The sequence below is a fragment of the Capricornis sumatraensis genome, unplaced genomic scaffold (assembly GCF_032405125.1).
Source record: "Capricornis sumatraensis isolate serow.1 unplaced genomic scaffold, serow.2 scaffold15, whole genome shotgun sequence".
NCBI lineage: Eukaryota > Metazoa > Chordata > Mammalia > Artiodactyla > Bovidae > Capricornis > Capricornis sumatraensis.
In genome coordinates, this window is record NW_027184626.1 from 1,257,925 (window position 1) to 1,280,201 (window position 22,277).

General features: G+C 37.4%; 1 protein-coding gene across 1 annotated transcript in view; it reads left to right on the forward strand.

Moving 5' to 3' along the window:
• The first annotated feature begins 15,407 nt into the window (after positions 1–15,407).
• Positions 15,408–22,277, forward strand: part of LOC138072395 (copine-8-like) — a 28,316-nt gene continuing 21,446 nt past the window's right edge. The window contains exon 1 of the mRNA XM_068963502.1: positions 15,408–15,590. Coding sequence (XP_068819603.1) covers positions 15,441–15,590 — 150 coding nt within the window. The 5' untranslated portion in view covers positions 15,408–15,440. The remainder of the gene's footprint in view (positions 15,591–22,277) is intronic.

Genomic DNA, 22,277 nt, shown 5'->3' on the forward strand with positions numbered 1-22,277 from the left:
AGCTGACTCATTTGGAAAGACCCTGATGCTGGGAAAATTGAGGGCAGGAGGAGAAGGGGACGACAGAGGATGAGATGGTTAGATGGCATCACTGACTCGATGGACATGGGTTTGGGTGGACTCTGGGTGTTGGTGATGGACAGGCTGGCCTGGCTTGCCTGCAGTTCATGGGGTCGCAAAGGGTCGGACACGACTGAGTGACTGAACTGGTGAACTGAACTACTATTTCTTAAAACCTGATTAAAAAGAGCTTCCAGATATAAAACTTGTGCTCTGAATTGTCTATTTCTCCAGCAATCTTTGATGATCTTGACCAAATGGTGATCTAATGTTATTCACTTATGTTTTCCTACTGCATATAGTTTGGAACCACTATGTTTCATTCCTAGTCACATTCTTTATTGTATACTTCTTATTTTGTAGTTTCTGTTCCTCAGCATCAACATTCTACTAAACTAAGATGACTACTTTGAGGCAATTTGAAACCAGAATTCTCCCGCCATCTGAAATTATTCATGTACATATAAAGTAAAGAGATAAAGACAAAGATGGCAGCCAGGGGACTTTATTTGTCTTTTAATGATTTAATATAATTTTTCTATACCTTTAACTAGTGTAGAGTTAGCGTTCTAGCTAGCAATAAAGGAGTCACAGAAAAGAATTCAGGAAATATGCAGTATCGAGTTTTCTTGGTAAGTTCGTCAATCTCAAAAAAAAAATTGGCATGTGAGCAGAAACAGTTCCATTACTTAGACAGCCAAATATGTTTGTGCAAAGAATGTGTGCATAATACTGAATATCTGTGGATGGACTAGAATAGGAAAAATGTGTCTTTTCTCATTTGTTTTAGGAAAAGGGAATCTTTTAGAAGATTTCCCCTGTCACTAGTGTCATATTTTGTGAGACTAAGGTCTCAGTAGGTCTAACTTTATAACCTTCTAATTTCAGACAAAGAGAGACTGGAAAGTTAGGAAAGAGAATTCAGTTGCAGCCAGTTCAAACTGCAAGGAAAGAGAGTAGAGAACATCATTGAGAAGCTGCATGCAAACACACATACGTCTTTTCTGCATCTGTTTCCAGCTATACTGTGTCTATCTTAAAAAGGGAGGGTATCAAAACCCGATAAAGACATTGAAAGAAAGGAAAAGTACAGACGAATAACTTTCATGCTTAGGAATACAAAAACCTCAACACCTCAACAAAAGATTAAGAATGTAAATTCAGTAATATGCAAAAATAATTTTATGCCATAACCAAGAGGAATTTATTCTTAGTTTGCCAGGCCAACTCAACATTTGAAAAATAAGTAATTTAATTCATCACAACAACAAGTTAAATAGGAAACATCATGTGCCTCATCAGTAAACGATAAAGTTTCAGAAAACATTAAATAGAGGGGAGTTTCCTCAACTTAATAAAGAAAACATACAAAAAACGTGCATCTAACACCATACTTAATGGTGAAAAACCAGATGCTTTCCCCTGAAGATCTAAAATGATGCAAGGAAGTTCCTTCTTGACTCTCCCATTCAGCACCCTATTAGAAGTCTTAGCTAATGCAATTAGATAAGAAAAGGAAATAAACACATACAGATCGAAAAGGAACAAATAAAATGGTCTTTTTTCACAAATGACATGATTATCTATGTAGAATTCCCAAAGAATCAACACAAAAAGCCTCCAGAACTACTAAGCATTTATAACAAGTTTGCATGATACGTGGTTAGGATAGAAAGGTCAGTTGCTCATAGCAACAATAAATGATTAGAGTTTGAAATTTTAAAATGCAATTTATTTACATTGAAAGCAAAAATTAATAAATATAAAGCTAACAAAATCTGCATAGGATCCATAAAAACAAACCTACAAAACTCCAAAGAAAGAACTCAAAGAAGATTTAAATACATAGAGAGATATTCTGTGTTTATGACTAGGAAAACTAATACTATTAAAATGTCAGTTCTTCCCAGTTTGATCTATAGATTCAATACAATCCCACTCCAAATTTTAGTAGGTTATTTTGTGGATATTAACAAAATGACACTAAAGTTTATGGAAAGCCAAAGGACTCAGAATATCCAACACAGAGCCAACAAAGAACAAAGTAAGAAGACTGATATTACCCAACTTCAGGGCTTATTGTGCAGCTACAGTAATCAATACAGCATGGTATTAATGAAGGAACAGACAAATAGGCCAGTGGAACAGAGTGGAGAGGCCAGAGAGATTTGTTCAGTAGTGGAAACGTTAGGAATGAAACCACAGTAGTGAATAAACGACATTATGTATTTGTCAAAACCTATAGAACTGTACAAGAGTATATCTTAATGTAAATCGTGTACTTTAAGTACTGAAATAATGTATCAGTGTTGTTCATTGGTATTTAACAAATGTACCATGCTAACACAATTTATTTATAATAGAGGACATTTAGACCTTGGACATATGGAGACTTTCTCCTCAATTTTTCTGTAGATCTAACACTGTTCTTTAAAAAGCAGGCTGTTTTTTAAGATAATCTAAAAACATAAGCCAGATATATGGGGATTGTTCTTTTATCTTCCTCTTTCTTCATACCCATTCTTCATTCATTCAGTGCAAGGATTCAGTGTTTTAAACTGCTTTCAGTTTTATTTGCTTTTCCATGTTATTGCCATATTCTAGCAGAGATCATCTCTACCTGGAATTTGCAGTCACTTCCCAGCTATTCTTGTTGGCCTTCTATCACACAGTCTTCAAAATATTGATAGAGTGAGCTTTCTTGGATACAAAATGTATCGTCATTATACTGCTTCAAACCCTTCTTTGGATTTCTATTTCCAAACTTGCTTTTTCTTTTCCTAACTTTTTGTTTTACATTGAAACATAGTCAGCTAACAATGTTGTGATAGTTTTAGGTGGACAGCAAAGGGACTCAGCCATATATGTACCTGTATCCATTCTCCCTCATATTCTCCTTGAATCCAGATGGTCACATAACATTGAGCAGAGTTTCCTGTGCTGTGCAGTAGGACCATGTTGATTATCCATTTAAAATACAGCAGTGTGTAGGTGTCCATCCCAAACTCCCGCACTATTCCTTTCCCCTATTCTTCCCCCCCTGCAAACCATGGCAACCATAAATTCATTCTCTAAGTCTGTAAGTCTGTTTTTGTTTTGTAAATAAGTTCATTTGTATCATATTTTTTTTTAGATTCCACATATAAGGGATGTCATATGATATTTCTCCTCTGTCCGACTCACTTCACTCAGTATGACAATCTCTAGATCCATTCATATTTGATAAATCCATCCATGTTGCAGAAAATGGCATTATTTTATTCTTTTTAATGGGCGAATAGGATTCCACTGTATATATGTTCAGTTCAGTTCAGTCTCTCAGTTGTGTCCGACTCTTTGCGACCCCATGAATTGCAACACGCCAGGCCTCCCTATCTATCACCAACTCCTGGAGTTCACTCAGACTTACGTCTATCGAGTCAGTGATGCCATCCAGCCATCTCATCCTCGGTCGTCCCCTTCTCCTCCTGCCCCTAATCCCTCCCAGCATCAGAGTCTTTTCCAGTGAACTCTTCGCATGAGGTGGCCAAGGTACTGGAGTTCCAGCTTTAGCATCATCCCTTCCAGAGAAACCCCAGGGCTGATCCTGTGTACCTCATCTTATTTACGCACTCCTCTGTCAATGGACATTTGTGTTGCTTCCATGTCTTGGCTATTGTAAACAGTGCTGCAATTAATGTTGGGGTGCATGCATCCTTTCAGACCATATTTTCCTCTGTACATATGCCCGGGAGTGGGATTACAGGGTCATATGGTAGCTCTATTCTTTATAAGAAAGAACTTAAGAGAACTTTAATCATTTAGCCATAAATGATTATATCTTTCAGTTCTTTCTTCCGATTGCTTTTTTGCGTTCTGGCTGGAGTTAGTCTGAACTTCCCAGGGGTCCACCAAAACCAGGCTCCGTATTGTCTTCAGTCTTATCTGCTAATCCCATTGCCTGAATACTTTTCTTGCTAATCTTTATTTGCCTGTTTTATGTTTTATCCTTTGGAATTTTGCTTAGATAGTACACCATCCAGGAATTTTTCTGCTCCCAACAAACTGACCTAAATATTCCTCCTAAATTATCTTGATTTTTTCTTAACATTTTATGCAAACTTCATGCTTTCTTCTCAGGATCTTTGTTTGATCATCACCTCTCTCATTCTCTACATTTTGCATTGGCTTCCCAGAATCTGTAGCGTAACACGATCTGTATTACATACTTATAAAAGCAAAAAGAAAAAACACTTAAAATCAGTCCTGATAATGTATCATAGTTAAATTCATGTCACTAATGAAAAAAATGCATTATAACTTGAATGAGTTCAGTGGAAAAGAAGAGATATGGACTAAAAGAATTAAGCCAAGGATTATAATATTAAATTCTTTTCTTCCAGGACCCTTTTAGTCACTCAAGTAACTTTTTGGTAGCAGTTTTATTAAAATACAATTCACTTACTATATAATTCACTAATTAAAAATGTATAATTCAGTGCTTTTTATTATATTCAGATTGTACAACCATCAATACAATCAATTCTGGAAGATTTTCACTACAACAAAAAGAAACTCTGTATAGCCATCACCCCTCAATCCTCTCATAACCAAGGCAACCATTAACCTATCTTCTGTCTCTGTAGATTTTCCTAAACTGGAAATTGCATATACATGGAATCATATATTGTGTGGTCCTTTATGCCTGGCTTGAGGGAGTAATGTTTACAAGGTTCATCCATGTTGTTCAAATAACTTGATAGTTTTAACTGTATGTCTTGAAATTTTCAACAACAAAGCTAGCCAAAATACATCCAGATCTAACCCAATCCATTAATTAAAAGTTTTAAATATTATAATTGCAGTTTTTTTCTATTGGTCAATGTACATTTTACAGAATATATATTATATGAGAAAGTTTAAGATTTATCACCAGTTACGAAGAACTTTATCCTTTAGGATAAAGTTTGAGCCATTGCGAAGGTACATTATATGGTGTGAATAGAATGCACATTTTTTCTTCATAAGAAAAAAAGTGAAAGTTAAATTGCTCAGTTATGTCCGACTCTGCGACCCTGTGGACGGTAGCTCACCAAGCTCCTCCGTCCATGGGATTCTCCAGGCAATAATACTGGAGTGGGTTGCCATTTCCTTCTCCAGGGGATCATCCTGACACAGGGATCAAACCCAGGTCTCCTGCATTAGAGGCAGATGCTTTACCTCTGAGCCACTGAGTTTACTAAAGTGCACATGGAATGGAATAATAATACCAAATATGTTGTATTCAGTCTATAGACCCATCTGTGGTTATTGAAACTGACTCTTTAAAAGTATGTCTCAAGAATATTGTTTGACTAAATCTTCCACCCTTGTAGGAGTTCAGCCTGCTCCTGAAAGCATAAAGGCTGACTTTGTTGAATACAATTTGGCATTATCTTCTTTTAACAGTTGGTGATGAAAACATCAGGAATGCTTTTAAAATACTGAAGAAATATGCATGTTTACTTCGGAGCACATGTGAACACTTGATTTACTGCTGATGAAACATATTCACAACTCCAGCTTACTTCATTATGTGTGTAAGAAAGTACCTAATATTCTTTTCCTCCCTTTTCTGGAAATGGTAAATGAAGATTTGCATTCAGGGTACAGCATCCTCTTGGGGAAGCAGTAGATGCCTAGACTGACATTCCCTAAGCCCCAAACCTTCTTAAAAGTGGTTTCAGTCCTGGGGACCTAATGCGCTGATTGCTTCCCAAGAAGGAGTCTCATCGCTTGCTCCGTTCGGTCCTATTCCTGAAGGTCTAATTACATCTGTTATGCGGTTCAGTTTCACAGAAGGTTGGGGAAAGACATTAGGGGTATTAGGGGATAGGGATGGGGGCATGTAACCCATGCACACACACATACACGCACATCTACACACACACTCATGTGATGGGTTTTGAGAAATAAACTGGTGGCCAAGCTAGAGTAGTTGTGAAATTGTATCTAAACTATCACGTGTCTTACTGTAACAAGACAAAATGGAGATGGTTCCAATTCTGCATGCTTGCCCAGGCAACAGGGAACCAATTACACTGTCAAAATCTGAAACACTGGGAGCTTAAAAGCCCCATAGGACTTCTTTGGAACCAAACACTTTTTTTTGCTATCTATAAAAGGACAAGTAAAGCATTATTTTTATCCTGTTGCAAAGTGTCATTTATATTCTGAGCTTCCCAAACCTTTCCTAGCCCACTCTTTCCCTGTATACTGCAAACAGTATATGCTTATGCTATGCTTTTGTGTAGCCCAGATGAAGACTGTCATCATGGCCTAATAGAGCTCAAAATGGAAAGGGAGAGGGGGTGGAAAAGAGGCTCATTATTTTTTAAATGGCTTCACTTTTCCCATAGGAATCCTATAGATCCCACTTAGCAGAAGCTCATTCCAGCACTGATTAAGTGGGAAATACACAGAATCTCAAAAGGTCAAACCTATAATCAGCTGTCCTCAGGGACTTCTATGAAAAACCTCTTCATCCAACTTGAATTTATTGCCATCTTAAAACATAGTACAATAGATGATATGACATTAAAAAATATATGCAAATATCTTTATATATAGTCATACACATATATGACACGTGCATGTATGTATATGTGTGTGTGCAGATGACATGACATTAAGAAAAGATAAACATGACATTAAGAAAAGATACCTATGTATGTGCACACACGTATGACATATGCATGCATGTATGTGTGTATGGGTGTGTGATGGATGTCTGCCCGCCTAAACTCACAGTAGCCTGATTTACCTGAACCATTGGATTTGTTAGGTAATCTTCCCTATAGTGTTTTACTTTATGTTATTGGTTTGCCTTTATATTGTTGGAAACTTTGAAATTATAACAAGCTAAGTTTACTTAGAATTGGCTTTGTGTTTTTGAGAGTTCACAAATTATAGACTCTAAAAGTGTATGACTAAAAAAAAGTATATGTAAAAGGAATAGGATAATAGAGGAGAAACAAATAGAATTCTTAATATGTTTCCAAACTGTGTGCAAGCCTGTGATAAACATGTCTTTGTGGGGAGAATATACATGGGGGAACCGGATGGCTTAAGCTGGACAAAGCTTGGTTTCTTTTTTCTTCAAATGCATTTTTACTTATTTTAGTGAAGAATTATAGTCAATATTTTATTTAACAAATGACTTTGGTCACAGGCTGAAGGTTCTCTGCTCATCACACCTTAAAATGCCATCTCTCTTTACGTCCTCACATAAATTTGCAGTCTGTTCATCACCTTGATGCTGAGAGAGGGCACCCAAATACAAAATGTTAAATCAGTCATGAACCTCCGTGCTTGCTTATCCGCGTGGAAGAAAATAGATTGTTCCTCTCTCCTCTGCTTGTTCCGAGTAGTTATTTGGTTAATACTGGAAGAAAATTGACCTTGGAGTTGTCTTGAGCTGTGCGACTGGGAAAGACTGTGACGGTTCTCACGTAAGCCTCATTCTGTGCCCCTGCTTCCTGGGAGACAACACAGTCTTATGCGAGTGATGGAAAGGCAGTGGTGAAAGTGCAGAGTGGCTGCTTTCTGAGTCACTTTTCCTTTCCAGGGTTTAGGAAAGTGGTTGTCATTCCTACCTCTTCCTACCTCCTGAAGAAGAGTAAGAAAGGAAGAGAGAAACTGCAGTTTAGAGCAGATGTTTCCCTAGTCTTCTGCTTATTGGGAAGCTGGGAGAAAGTACCCTGTGAGTGGACACAATAAGGAAATGAGTGTGTTTGTCTCTATAGTTTTGAATATGTCACGAGTTAGAGTATGACTCTTCTGTGAGTATAGTAGCTAGGAAGTGGGAAGACTAGTGACAGAAGGAGCTTCTCCTGGGGGACAGGGATAAACCTCCACGGATACTATCAGTGGAAATATGAGAATGGATTGGCCAGGAGCCCAGGACAGGATTCACATAACTGGGCTTGAGTCTTCACCATATGACCCTGGAAATCTAGTTAACTTCTCTGAGCCTCATTTTTCTCATCTACAACACGGAGATAATACTGGTAGCTGTTTTCAGAAGTTTTGAGGGAATATTAAATGAAATAGAGATTGATGAGTGACTAGCATTTAGTAAGTGTTCATTCGAAATCAGCTGCTGATCCTCTTAATGTTGGGAGGCAAAGACATTATAAAAATGGTAACCCTTCTTGTCCTAATCCAACAGTAATGGAATGAGAAAGTATGACTGGATAGTTACCAAGAGACACAGGTGTTTTGCCTATTTGACTTGAAGGGGTCAAGTATTTTAATGTATTCAGGAATGTTCAGTTCAGTTCAGTCACTCAGTCGTGTCCGACTCTGTGACCCCATGAATTGCAGCATGTCAGGCCTCCCTGTCCATCACCGATTCCCGGAGTTCACTCAAACTCATGTCCATCGAGTTGGTGATGTCATCCAGCCATCTCATCCTCTGTCGTCCCCTTTTCCTCCTGCTCCCAATCCCTCCCAGCAGCCGAGTCTTTTCCAATGAGTCAACTCTTCACATGAGGTGGCCAAAGTACTGGACTTTCAGCTTCAGCATCATTCCTTCCAAAGAACACCCAGGACTGATCTCCTTCAGAATGGACTGGTTGGATCTCCTTGCAGTCCAAGGGACTCGCAAGAGTCTTCTCCAACACCACAGTTCAATTCTTTGGCGCTCAGCCTTCTTTACAGTCCAACTCTCACATCCATACATGACCACTGGAAATACCATAGCCTTGACTAGATGAACCTTTGTTGGCAAAGTAATGTCTCTGCTTTTTAACATGCTATCTAGGTTGGTCATAGCTTTCCTTCCAAGGAGTAAGCGTCTTTTAATTTCATGGCTGCAGTCACCATCTGCAGTGATTTTGGAGCCCCCCAAAATAAAATCTGACACTGTTTCCACTGTTTCCCCATCTATTTCCCATGAAGTGATGGGACCAGATGCCATGATCTTCGTTTTCTGAATGTTGAGCTTTAAGCCAACTTTTTCACTCTCCTCTTTCATTTTCATCAAGAGGCTCTTTAGTTCCTCTTCATTTTCTGCCATAAGGGTAGTGTCATCTGCATATCTGAGGTTATTGATATTTCTCCCAGCAATCTTGATTCCAGCTTGTGCTTCTTCCAACCCAGCGTTTCTCATGATGCACTCTGCATAGAAGTTAAATAAGCAGGGTGACAATCTACAGCCTTGACGTACTTACTCCTTTTCCTATTTGGAACCAGAATGTACCTATAGGAAAATCATAAACTGATGAAGGACAGAAATAAGTTGGTTGAGCCTTCAGCATAGTTTACATGGAGTGTGTATTGCAGTTGCTTTCGTAACCAAGTGAAGTCCAGCTTCTATTGGAAAGCTCATCCTTAATCAGAAAGTATGCTTTTGAATAGTTGCAGATATCCAGGCAGCATAGTGTTTTGCTTAAGCATATAGAGAATTCTCAGGAGTCCCGCAGATCTGAAATGAGCCTAAGAATTTTGGATCTTGGCTGCAGTTGGTATCTGTTAACCCAGCGGTGCTATAGTATTTCCTTGAAAATTTCTCAATAAACATTTCTGTCACAGAAACAGGAGTCAAATAAATATTCAGCTAGACTCTGGGTTGACAATCTTTTGTATCTAACTGATACGGATATTGTTCACTAAAAAAATGCTGTAAAGAATATTGACAGGTCATATAAAATACTTTGTTTTCTGTTGCTGTCTATGAACATCAGTGTAGGGAGACTGGAAATCCTAAATCAGTGTTACGTTTTACCACACACATGCATAAATAATTTTCTCTCATCCCTGTGAATTAGTGCAATTATTTGAAGAGTCAACATTTGTGAATAATGAACAAATTGGTAAGCTGAATTTTTGTACGTTCTGCAAATAATTTTCAGTTGTGAAAAGTACAGAGCACAGTGAGCTTTTGTTATTTTATTAATCTAGAATAATGCTTAAGTGCTATTCTCCTTCATTTGAACATAACATGTATATTGAAACATGCCTTAATTTTCTTGCTTATTGAAGCTCTGCTCTGTAACTAGCACTACTCTAAGTACTAGAATTCAATGCAGAACATGCCTTCTAAGATTTTGTATGCTAGTGGAGGGAATACAATAAGCCGATAAAAGACTAAACAAGTAAACAACGTAGGTTCACATGGTGAAGAAATGACACAGAATATCTTATGTGTATGGAAATGCTACTTTAGGAACACTTCTTCAAAGTGCCTTTGAGCTGAAATATAAGGAATGGAAAGGTACTGCTCATGCAGAGGAAACCCTCAGCTGGAGAAAGCTCAACATGTTTGGAGGATGAAATGGCATAGAGCATGGCTGGAGCGCAGGGAGGAGAGGGCAGGCAGTACCTGAGGCTTGGGCGCTGAAAGGCAGTAGGGCCAGATCAGGGCAAGATTGAAGATTTGGAAGCCACTGATTAGAGAGAGTGTGTGAGAGAGGGAGAGAGAGAATTTCAGTTGAGCAACCAAATGATTGGTTTTCATTTTCTTCCTACCCTTATTTGCATGCACACAGAGCTGTACGCAGCTGCAACTGCAGATCTTAACATTGGAGAGAGTTGCACATTTCAGGTGAAGTTCCTCTCTGAAAGAAACCATGCTACTTGAGAGAGAGAAACGTTTTCACATACATACAATTATACACATATATTCCACATCTCTCTCTATTTTTTCTTTCAGCAAGGCTATGACCTTGTCTAATTTACATTAGAAATTCACCATTTGACTATGGGATGAACAATGGATTGTGGGAGGGCAAGACTGAAGTCAGGGAGACCAATTAGGAGGTCATTACAGAATCCTAGGAAAGAGATGGTGACAGCTTGAAATAGGATGAGGGCTTAGGAGATATGCCATGTTAGCAAACCCAGGTCTCCCACATTGGAGGCAGATGCTTTAACCTCTGAGCCACCTATATCCCCTCCCTTTTGAACCTCTCTCCCATCTCCCTCCCCATCCCTTTAGGCTGATACAGAACCCCTGTTTGAGTTTCCTGAGCCATACAGCAAATTCCCGTTGGCTATCTATTTTACATATGGTAATATAAGTTTCCATGTTACTCTCTGTATTTTATTTTTACTTAGAAAAACTGAAGAAACTTTCTGACCAACCTAATATTTCATACCCACTAGGATGACTATAATCCCAAAGTCAGAAAACAGCAAGTGTTGGCAAATATGTGAAGCAATCAGAACCCACCCTCACATACTGCTGATAAGAATGTGAAATAGTGCAGCCATGTTGGAAAGCTCTCTGACAGTTCTACAAGTTGTTATACATAGTTATCATATGAACTAGCAATTCCACTCTTGGATAATATATACATGTGAGATGAAAACATATGTCCACACAAAAATTTGTACATGAATGGTTATAGCAACATAATAGCCAAAATGTGGAAACAACCCAAATGTCCACAAACTGATAAACAAGTTTGAAAATGTGGTACATTCATACAATGGAATACTATTCAGCAATAAACAGGAATGAAATATGATGCAATAAAACATGCTAAACACAGATGAACCTTGAAATCACTGTGCTGAGTGAAACCTAGTTACAAAAGACCACATGTCATGTGATTCTATTCATAGAAAATGTCCAGAATAGGTAAATTAAAGTGACAGAAAGTAGTCATTGTTTAATTCTGGGCTGGATAGAATAATAAGGGAATGATAGTAAATAGGTACATTTTTTTGAGGTGATGAACATGTTCTAAAATTGACTGTTGATGCTTGTGCATATTTGTAAATACTTAAAATCATTGAATTGTGCATTCTAAATGGGTTAATGTAAGTTATGTAAATTATATCTCAATAAATTTTTTAAAAGAGCTTGGTGGTTGTTTAGTCACTAAGTAATGTCCGACTCTTGTCACCCTACGGACAGTAGTAGCCTGCCAGGCTCCTCTGTCCATAGGATTCTCCAGGCAAGAATACTGAAGTGGGTTGCTATTTCCTTCTCCAGTTAAAAGAGCTTATTCAAGTGTTATTTTTTTATGAAGGCATAGTGACCTCTAAAACAAAATTATATATGTTTGATAATATTCAAGGTTTAAAATATTACAAAATCTTCAAGCAAAGAGTTATAACTAACAGTAAGAGCGATGAAATGTACCTAGATTCTTATTCTAGTTTGACCAATTATTACAGTGTAATTCAGGCAAGTTACTTAGTCTGAAAGTTATTTGATATGAAAAACCAATGTCATAAGCTTATTGAAAAGGGACTAAGTGAAACATGAAGTAAGTTCATACATGTTATAATAGCATGTATGTTATGTTCTATGCTATTATAATTATTATTGTTATTAGCTGATAACTCAATGTTATTAACTTACTACAAGTTCACTTTTCCATGTGCATTGCTGCTGATATGGAGGTGGTGCAACTATGGTCCCAGTTTCAAGAAGTTGCCAAATTATGTGGTGCAGCACACAAAAGCATAAGAGTAGAAGAGGAAAGACAATGAAGGCTAGACTAAATAAGGAAGGTCGTCTCATGCGTGTGAGACAAAAACTGTAGGAGGAGAAAGTGAATTTCAGGATTGGGTGGCAAACTGAGTGGTAGAGATGGAAAGAAAGATAGCATTAGTGATATAGTGAAGAGCTTGGTCTGGGTGAAGACGCTAGAAAGAGATAGGGAACATATTTGAATGGATACAATTGGTCTCTGCTAAGCATGATAGGTAGAGAAGGCAATGGCAACCCACTCCAGTACTCTTGTCTAGAAAATCCCATGGATGGAGGAGCCTGGTAGGCTGCAGTCCATGGGGTCACTAAGAGTCAGGCACGACTGAGCGACTTCGCTTACACTTTTCACTTTCATGCATTGGAGAAGGAAATGGCAACCCACTCCAGTATTCTTGCCTGGAGAATCCCAGGGACAGAGGAGCCTGGTGGGCTGCCGTCTATGGGGTCGCACAGAATCGGACATGACTGAAGCGACTTAGCAGCAGCAGCAGCAGGCATGATAGGCCAAAGTGTTTAGATATGCTGGGGTACTAGTAGTGCTTTTAAGTTGTGGTTCTCTTAGAGAAATAGAATTAGTTGTGTATTGCAACCATTGGGTAACAACTCTTATATTTGAGAGTTGGGTTAAATAATCCCTCAGGCAAGTAGAGGCATTATTTATCTGTGGTTCCAGTAGGTCTTTGAACAAGAAACAAAAATCTCTGCTTTAGAAAGAGCTGTCAAAAATTGCACCAGGTAGGTTAAACAGACAAGGAAGACTGTTCAGGATTTTTGCAATAGAGACCAAAGCTACAGCAATGGAAGAAAGAAATTGAACTCATCTCCTCCAAAACAAAAGATGAAAGAGTTTATAAGTGCTGTTGTGAACTAGTGGGAAGGTGTTGAGAGATACTGGAGGTGAAATTAGTCTGTGTGATTAGGCCATCTGTGTTTACTGCGTGCTCAGTCGCAACCAGCTCTTTGCAACCGTTTGGACTGTAGCCTGCCAGGTTCTCTGTCCATGTCCAATCTTTAAGGCAAGAATTCTGGAATCGGTTGCCATTTCCTCCTGCAGGGGATTTTTCTGACCCAAGGATTCAGAGATCGAACTCCAGTCTCCTGGTTTCTTGCTTTGCAGGCAGATTCCTTACCACTAAGCCATGGGGAAGCCTTCTGTGTTTTCTAATTAGCAGCTATTGAAGTTAGGCTCCTACTCTCCCATAGAGACTAAGCAACAGAGGTGATATTTTTCTTGATTATTGCATTTCAAAGGAATGACTCCCAGGTCCCTGAGAAAGACATTCCTGAATTGTAGAAGATTTATACTTCAAAGGAACAAAAAAAATTCACAATTCCAAGGTTTCTAAAGTAACTACTCCAAGAAATAAGAGGTCAAGGGCCTATAGTCAGGAGAAACCTTTCTAAAGTTAGTCAAGCTGAAGGAAACATTAGGGCCCATCTTGATCATAAGACACTTTTTAAAAAAAATTTTGTCATGTGACCCTTGAATGCTGATAACCCTTGTAAATATATATGCATTTACACGATGAATTATCTTTATTTTTTTTTTTTGATGAATTATCTTTAAACCAAAAATGGTCTGGGTATTGTTAAATGCATTATAAACTAAAGGGAGATCTTTACTTTGTTTCTCTCCAGAACCCAAGTGCTTGTTATTACTTTTTCCTTAACAAAAAAGAACTCTGCTTTGCAGGTTTCCTTCTTTGGGCAATGTTTTAATGTAGAAGTGAGCTTTATGAACTGCTACAAGTCCCATTTAATTTCCATTTTCACTTAAGAAACTAAAGGGACTTTCAGGCTGCCTTTGTGCTGGTAATTAGGACAACTGAATCTGAATCTCAGTGTGTTTGAGTCGTGGTGCATATATTGCTTTCTTTGTCAAATTCATCTTTATTCAAGTGAGACATCCTATATTTGTGGATGACTCAGACAATAATAACAGTAGTAGTTAAATTTTACATTTCTATTTGTTTAGTCACGAAGTCCTATCTGACTCTTTGAGACCCGGTGTGCTATAACCCACCAGGCTCCTCTGTCCTTGGAATTTTCCAGGCAAGAATCCTGGAATGGGTTGCCATTTCCTTCTCTTACATTTCTACAGTGCTTTACAATTTTTAATCACTTTCACACATATAATCTTAGTTTTTCTTCTCAGTAAACACTGTAGTAGGGTTTCTAACAGGAATTTTACAGTTAGTTGTCCTACAGATGGAAAGACTTGACTTTCAGCCTTTTTACCCCTAACTTAATGTCTAGTTAGAAACTGAATAATTTTTCAGATCCAGATTTTCAGCATAAATTTGAAAATCACCATGTTCTCTTTTCAAGTAATTAAATTGGGATAGGTCTCACATATTCAACTTATGTTTGCGATACAACTTTAAGAAGGCTCATAATTGTTGAAGCCTGTTAACATCAATCGGGTCCTTTGATTATAGGCGTAAGGAGTCAAGCTAAAGGCACATAGTCTGTTAGTTTTAAATAAAGATTACAATCAAATATGATCAACAAAATTATTTTTAGGCCTCTGGGGCTAAAACTCAAGAATTGCCTATGGCATTGACAATGAGAAATAATTTTTGAGAAAAGTCAGCATATCTTTGGGAAATTTTCTACATGTCTGATCTAATTTAATAAATATCTCTATGTCATTGTGCATCCAAAAGAAGCTACTGGGTTGACCAAAGTTCTGCTTGGATTTTTCCATAAAATGTTATGCAAAAACCTGAGTGAACTTTTTGGCCAACCCAATATTTAACACATTGTGAATGTAGGCAGAAAAACATATTACTGACATTTCAATCTGAAATAGATATCAAGAAAAATGTCTAAAAATTATACCTTTAGCTTAATCTCTCATGTTTTATTTTTTTTTCTATCATCAGGCAACCCTGCCCAGCCCACTTCTCTCCACTACATGAATCCTTATCAACTGAATGCCTATGGTATGGCACTGAAAGCAGTGGGAGAAATCGTTCAAGATTATGACAGTGATCAAATGTTCCCAGCTTTAGGTTTTGGTGCAAAACTGCCTCCGGATGGAAGGATATCTCATGAGTTTGCTTTGGTAAGAATACATGGAAATAATTGATATTTTGAAAAAAAATAGTATTTTGGATCTTTTCATAGGTTCACTGCTTATGCTTTAATTGCTCATGTAGCAACTTCTTATGATGATAAAATCAGCTCAGTTTTAGTAAATGATTGATTTAGAAGTGTGATATTAATGGCAAAAAGATGAATAGATTAGCAACAAATCTACCTAAAGTGCGTATGATTTAAAACCTATTCTGGTTTTCAGTTGCTACATAACACCTTCCATTATATTCATGATTTGTGGATCAAGAATTTGAGCATGATACAAGGAGAATGGTACGTTTGTTCAAGATACCTGGGCCACACCTGGGATGCTTTGATTGGCTAGAGATGGCTGGAATTGTTCTACTGGAGCCATATATCTGTTCCTTTCTGACTGTCGGTTGGATTCCTCAGTTTTCTTCATGTCATGTCTCCTGGAGCTAGTACCTCCACTAAGATGTCTCATTTGCTCGTGACTAATACCTGCAGCTAGGATGGCTGAAATACCTGGATTCTCTAGGCATCTTTCCTTCTTTCTACATACAGTTTATCCATGTGGTTTTGTGGGCTTCATCACAGTGTAGTGGTCTCAAGGTAGTCGTATTTCTTACACAGCAATCAGCTTTCTCAGAGTGGATATTCTAAAAGGCTGGGGAAGAATCTTCAAGGACTTAGAAGTCTCAGAAAGTTATTTCTCCTACATTCCTTTTTGTCAAGCAAGTCACTAAGTTCACCCCAGTTTTGAGGTAGTAGAAGTAACCTTCACCTCTCAAGGGGAAGGGTATCAAAGAATGAGTAGCTATCCTTATTCTTCCATCTTCCAAAATGTCATTTCTTTTCAAATATAAAGGATCAGTTATTGGTAGAATTATTATTTTTCAAATGTAAAGCAATAATTATAGGTATAATTAATTATAATTTCAATATAATGCAGTAGATGTGACTCAAATATTTATCTAATTAATGTTTAATTTACATAAATCCACTCCTGTTGTATGATTACAAATAAGCAATGTACTGTATTCTACCTTTAAAATAAACTTCACACAGATAGTGCTTATAGGCCCAATCAGCCTTATTCTCACTTACATTTTTTGATAAAAATAATGGGAAAAACTATGTGGGAATGGTTAGATATCATTTTGGAAAATTTTTAAATTTTCCTAATAGAAATGCCTCCCTGCTATACTCTATATATTGTGAAATTAAAGTCTTCTGTGCCCAACAATTTTTGTAGGTATCTTCTGTTGTTTTTATTCTTGTTACAAAAACAATGTGTGGGATTTTTTTTTTTTTAGTTCTGCAAGAAAAATAGACAAATAAACAATTCAATTATTTACTAATTACTGAGTATCAAGCCAGGTACTTTATGCTCATTTCTTGTACAATCTTCATAAAATTCTTGTCTGATAGGTCATGAGATGAGTGACACATCACACTACTATCAAGAGCCACTCATATTAAATACAGTGAAAAGAGTACCCCCAGGAGTTGTATAATTTAGCCCAGAGTCACAGAATTTAATCAGGTTTCCAGAAGACAGGACTTGAACCCAGGTCAGTCGTATTATAGAATCTTTGTTCTTAACCACTACTAAACCACATTTTATAAAAGCATCTATAATAATACCACCTCTTAGATATGTCCTTTATGAGCCTCATTATGTATGCACACACACACATGCACACACACACACACACACACACACACATACACTTACAGAACCTTCTATATGATGAGACTTTATCTTCTTTAATATATTTTAAGAATTGTATTTTAATTTTTTCCCCATATGTATTCTTGATTTTTCTGTTCCATCACCCCCATTTCGGGAAAGGTTGCTGGAGGTTTTAATTTTCTCCTGTGAAATAGCCCATATGCTACCACCCCCAATGTCATATAAAAAATGAATATCTGTTGTGATTTTGTTGTGTGCTGGAGAATTCAAATTTCCCAGAAATTTATAAGACCACGAAAATCACTCATGTGATCCTATATCTTGTGTGCCTCAGGAAAAAGGTCCTGACTATTTTAAAGCTTAAGAAAGGAATAATAAAAAAATAATAACTATGCTAAACTAAATGATATTAATTTTCCTTCCACAAGTTTTTCCTCACCTTTGTGTATGATTTTTCTTCCATTTGTTCTCTAATTCTCTCCTTTTCTGCTTTTCCTGCCTCTATATTCATTCTTTACAACCAAACCTATGCAAAGGAGAAACTTTTTATTATTTGCATCTTAAATGATTCTTTGAACCAAACTCAGATATTTATAGAAGGTCACACTCTAAATTTATGAAAAATAGTTTCTAAAATTGGTGAAAGTGATGATGAAAATGCTTCATCTTTAATTTTACTTAATAATTATATGACTTTAACTTTTTTCAAAGCACTTTTTTCTTGAATAAGACAGACAAAGGTTAAGTAGATCTTCAGAGAGATAGTACTCCATTTAATTTTTGTGTTAACTTCATCCTAAATAACTACAATATATAACTGTAGATGCTGAAAACGGCAAATAGAAAAACTTCAGTCTATGTCAATCTGGCAATTAGTGTACTACCTAGTGTTACCAAACCCTCATATTTCCATGGTAAGAATTTGTGATATATATATATATATATATATATATATATATATATATATATATATATATATATATATATATAAACAATCATTAATGTTTATCAAACTGAATTCAAATAATCTTTCAGATAGCAAGGGAGGTGTCTCACTATTCACACTGCTCACTGAACCTGGGGTAGGTAAGGTGCAAACAAGGAAGCTGGAAGAAGATTCAAGGAGCCATAGGAACTGTAGACATGTTTATTCTCTAATGGCTGGTGCGGCAGCCATGATGCAGCCGTGCTGTATTCTCTGATGACTGACTCAGCAGACACAGCCATAACACAGCTGCAAGGGCTTTTCAGGTGGAGCTTATACAGTTTTACAGAAAAAAAGGGGCCCATGACCAAATGAGAACATCATGACATGCAGGCACAGTGCTATAAATGATCTCAGATGTTACATAACCATGGAAAGTCATTATTTATGGAACATGAGGCAAAAGCAAGAGGTCCTGGGGCAAGAGAACCTGACTACTGCCATCATGGCCAATTGCTCTTTCCCTGCAAGAGCTCTTTAACAAAAATTTTAAATCCCTAATTGGTGAGTTTGAGGCTGGCACCAATGTTGAAGTTGAGCTTTAATCAATCAAAAGGGTCTAAGGTAAACCCCAGCTTTTTATTTGAAATATGTGTAGGAATAGATATTGTGGAAAAAGAAAGGGCAAATATCCCCATATTACCACTTTAGCACTTTTGATTGTGGAATGCCATGGCTCACAATGATACTTGATGATTCATTACACTGTACCTGAAGATATAATTACTCATTACACTGTACCTGAAGATACTGAAGTTTTCAACAGTATGTGAACCAGGAACTTCCAGATGTTCAAGCTAGATTTAGAAAAGGCAGAGGAAACTGGAGATCAAATTGCCAACATCCTTTGGATCATCGAAAAAGCAAGAGAGTTCCAGAAAAAAACATCTACTTCTGCTTTATTGACTACATCAAAGCCTTTGGCTGTGTGGGTCACCACAAACTGTGGAAAATTCTTAAAGAGATGGGAGTATCAGACCACCTGACCTGCCTCCTGAGAAACCTGTATGCAGGTCAAGAAGCAACATTTAGAACTGGACATGGAACAACAGACTGTTTCCAAATCAGGAAAGGAGTATGTGAATGCTGTATATTGTCACCCTGCTTATTTAACTTATGTGCAGAGTACATCATGAGAAATGCTGGGCTGGATGAAGCACAAGCTGGAATCAAGATTGCTGGGAGAAATATCAATAACCTCAGATATGCAGATGACACCACCCTTAAGGCAGAAAGTGAAGAACTAAAGAGCCTCTTGATGAAAGTGAAAGAGGAGAGTAAAAAAAATTGGCTTAAAGCTCAACATTCAGGAAACTAAGATCATGGCATCTGATCCCATCACTTAATGGCAAATAGATGGGGAAACAATGGAAACAGTGATCATTGAGACTTTATTTTTGGGGGCTCCAAAATCACTGCAGATGGTGACTGCAACCACAAAATTAAAAGATACTTGCTCCTTGGAAGAAAAGCTATGAGCAACCTAGACAGCATAGTAAAAAGCAGGGACATTACTTTGCTAGCAAAGGTCCATCTAGTCAAATCTATGGTTTTTCCAGTAGTCATGTATGGATGTATGAGCTGGACTATAAAGAAAGCTGAGTGCTGAAGAAATGATGCTTTTGGACTGTGGTGCTGGAGAAGACTCCTGAGTCCCTTGGACTGCAAGGAGATCCAAGCAGTCAATTCTCAAGGAAATCAGGCCTGAATATTCATTGGAAGGTCTGATGCCGAAGCTGAAACTCCAATTCTTTGGCCACCTGATGGGAAGAACTGACTCATTGCAAAAGACCCTGATGCTGGGAAAGGCTGAAGGTGAGAGGAGAAGGGGACGACAGAGGATGAGATGGTTGGATGGCATCACCAACTCAATGGACATGAGTTTGAGTAAGTTCCTGGTTTGGTGATGGACAGGGAAGCCTGCCGTGCTGCAGTCTGTGGGGTCGCAAAGAGACGGACACAACTGAGTGACTGAACTGAACTGAACTGAAGATACAGTAGTGTAAAGGAAATATTAGGAGGAAATATTTCTAATAATCACATGGCCAGAGACCTTAAAAGAAAATCTTCTGCCCTCTTCCTTAATAAACAACAAAATTAAATGTATTTATTTTCAAAAACATTCTGCATTTTACTTTTGTGTTAGAGCCTCACATAAGCTTATTTTTATTTGTCTTAACAAGCAAAAAACAATTCCCCTTGTTATTGTTTTAAGAAATAAATTTTTTAAAGACTTAGAAAATCATTCTATCAACATACATAAAAAGGGGGGGTGGAGAATGGTACCTTGTTATTTCCAGAGGAATAAAGGAAATACATAGTTTTATAGGAATATAAATCCCGTCCCAGGCAAAATGTTCAAATGCTGATCAAAAAGTAACTCAGAACTATCCTGGTTTGTAATTGTTCCCTTAAGGCAGATATATAATATATTTTATGCCCAAAATCAGTAATGAGTTTTTATTTTAACTAGCTTTATACCTTATCAAGCAAAAGAACAACCTAAACTTATATTTAAAGGAAGGTTAATTAAAGGTCAGCTCAGATTAGCATCAAAAAAATCAAAACATCAAAAAAATTAACGTCAAAAAAAATTAAAAATTTGCTATTTTGTGCTAAATATTATACTTTCATGTTTTAATTTGAATTTGTATAGTCAATTCTATAATATAAATAGTTATTTTATTACTTTTATGATTTAGAAGTTACATGAGGGTTAATTAATAAATTTTGAAGGAGAAGACAAAATTTAAAGAACAAGGTGGATATAAATTATTCTTTCACAGGTGACAAAATTGAAGTCATTGGTAACATTTGCCTTAGTTCACTAAGATCCTCAGTCTTTCAAATGCTTAGGATTTTGTAATATTGTTACATAGTGGTGGTTTCCTGGTGGCTCAGATGGTAAAAAATGTGCTTGCAATGCCAGAAACCTGTGTTCAGCCCCACAGGTTTGGAAAGATGCTCTTGAGAAGGAAATGGCACCAGCATTCTTGCCTGGAGAATTCCATGGACAGAAGCTACAGTCCATGGGGTTGCAAAGCGTCAGACATGACTGAGCAGCTAACACTTTCACACTTTGATTGTTCAGATAAAACATATACATGCTCATTATGTTTAAGCATAGTGACTATGTTTAGTTGGGCTTCCCTGATAGCTCAGTTGGTAAAGAATCCGCCTGCAATGTGGGAGACCTGGGTTCAATACCTGGGTTGAAAAGATCCCCTAGAGAAGGGAAAGGTTACCCACTCCAGTATTCTGGCCTAGAGAATGCCATGGGCTGTATATTTCATAGGGTACCAAAGAGTCAGACATGAAAGCAGCGACTTTCACTTACATGCTTAAGCATGGTTACTGTGTCTAGTGTTTTAAAAACATAACTACAATTTTATATATATATACATATTACCCCCTTCCAGAGGTGGAGCCTAATTCCTCCTCCCTTGAATGTAGGCTACACTTAGTGACTCATTTCTAAAAAGTAGATGAAAGTAAAAGCAATGCTCTGCAACGTATAAGATTAGTTTCTGAGCTTATTGGAGCTTCCTCCTTGCTCTCATTTTGGAGAAGTTAGCCACTTTTGTTGCATAATGTTGGAATACACAAGCAGCCCTGTGCAAAGTTCCTTTAGCTTATCACCAGCAAACCATACAGGTGAGCCTTCTTAGAAGCAGATTGTCCAACTCTGGTCTTGCTTTCAGATGACTGCAGCCCAGGTCAGCTTCTTGACCGTAAGCTCTTGAGAGATCCAGAGCAAAAATCACCTGGCTAAAATATGGGATAATAAATACCTACTGTTTTAAGCCACTACCTTTTGGAATGGTTTGCTAAATAGCAATAGACAACAATGCCTTATTGTGTTATTTGTGGAATCTGGACTCAGAATTAAACCTAATAACAGAGCATTCAGAGAATGAGAAAGCTGAACCAAGTCTCCAGTTGCCCTTCTAGGTTCTATCTGCCAAATAAGAACTCCAGTGCTGTGCTAAGTCACTTCAGTCATGTCCGACTCT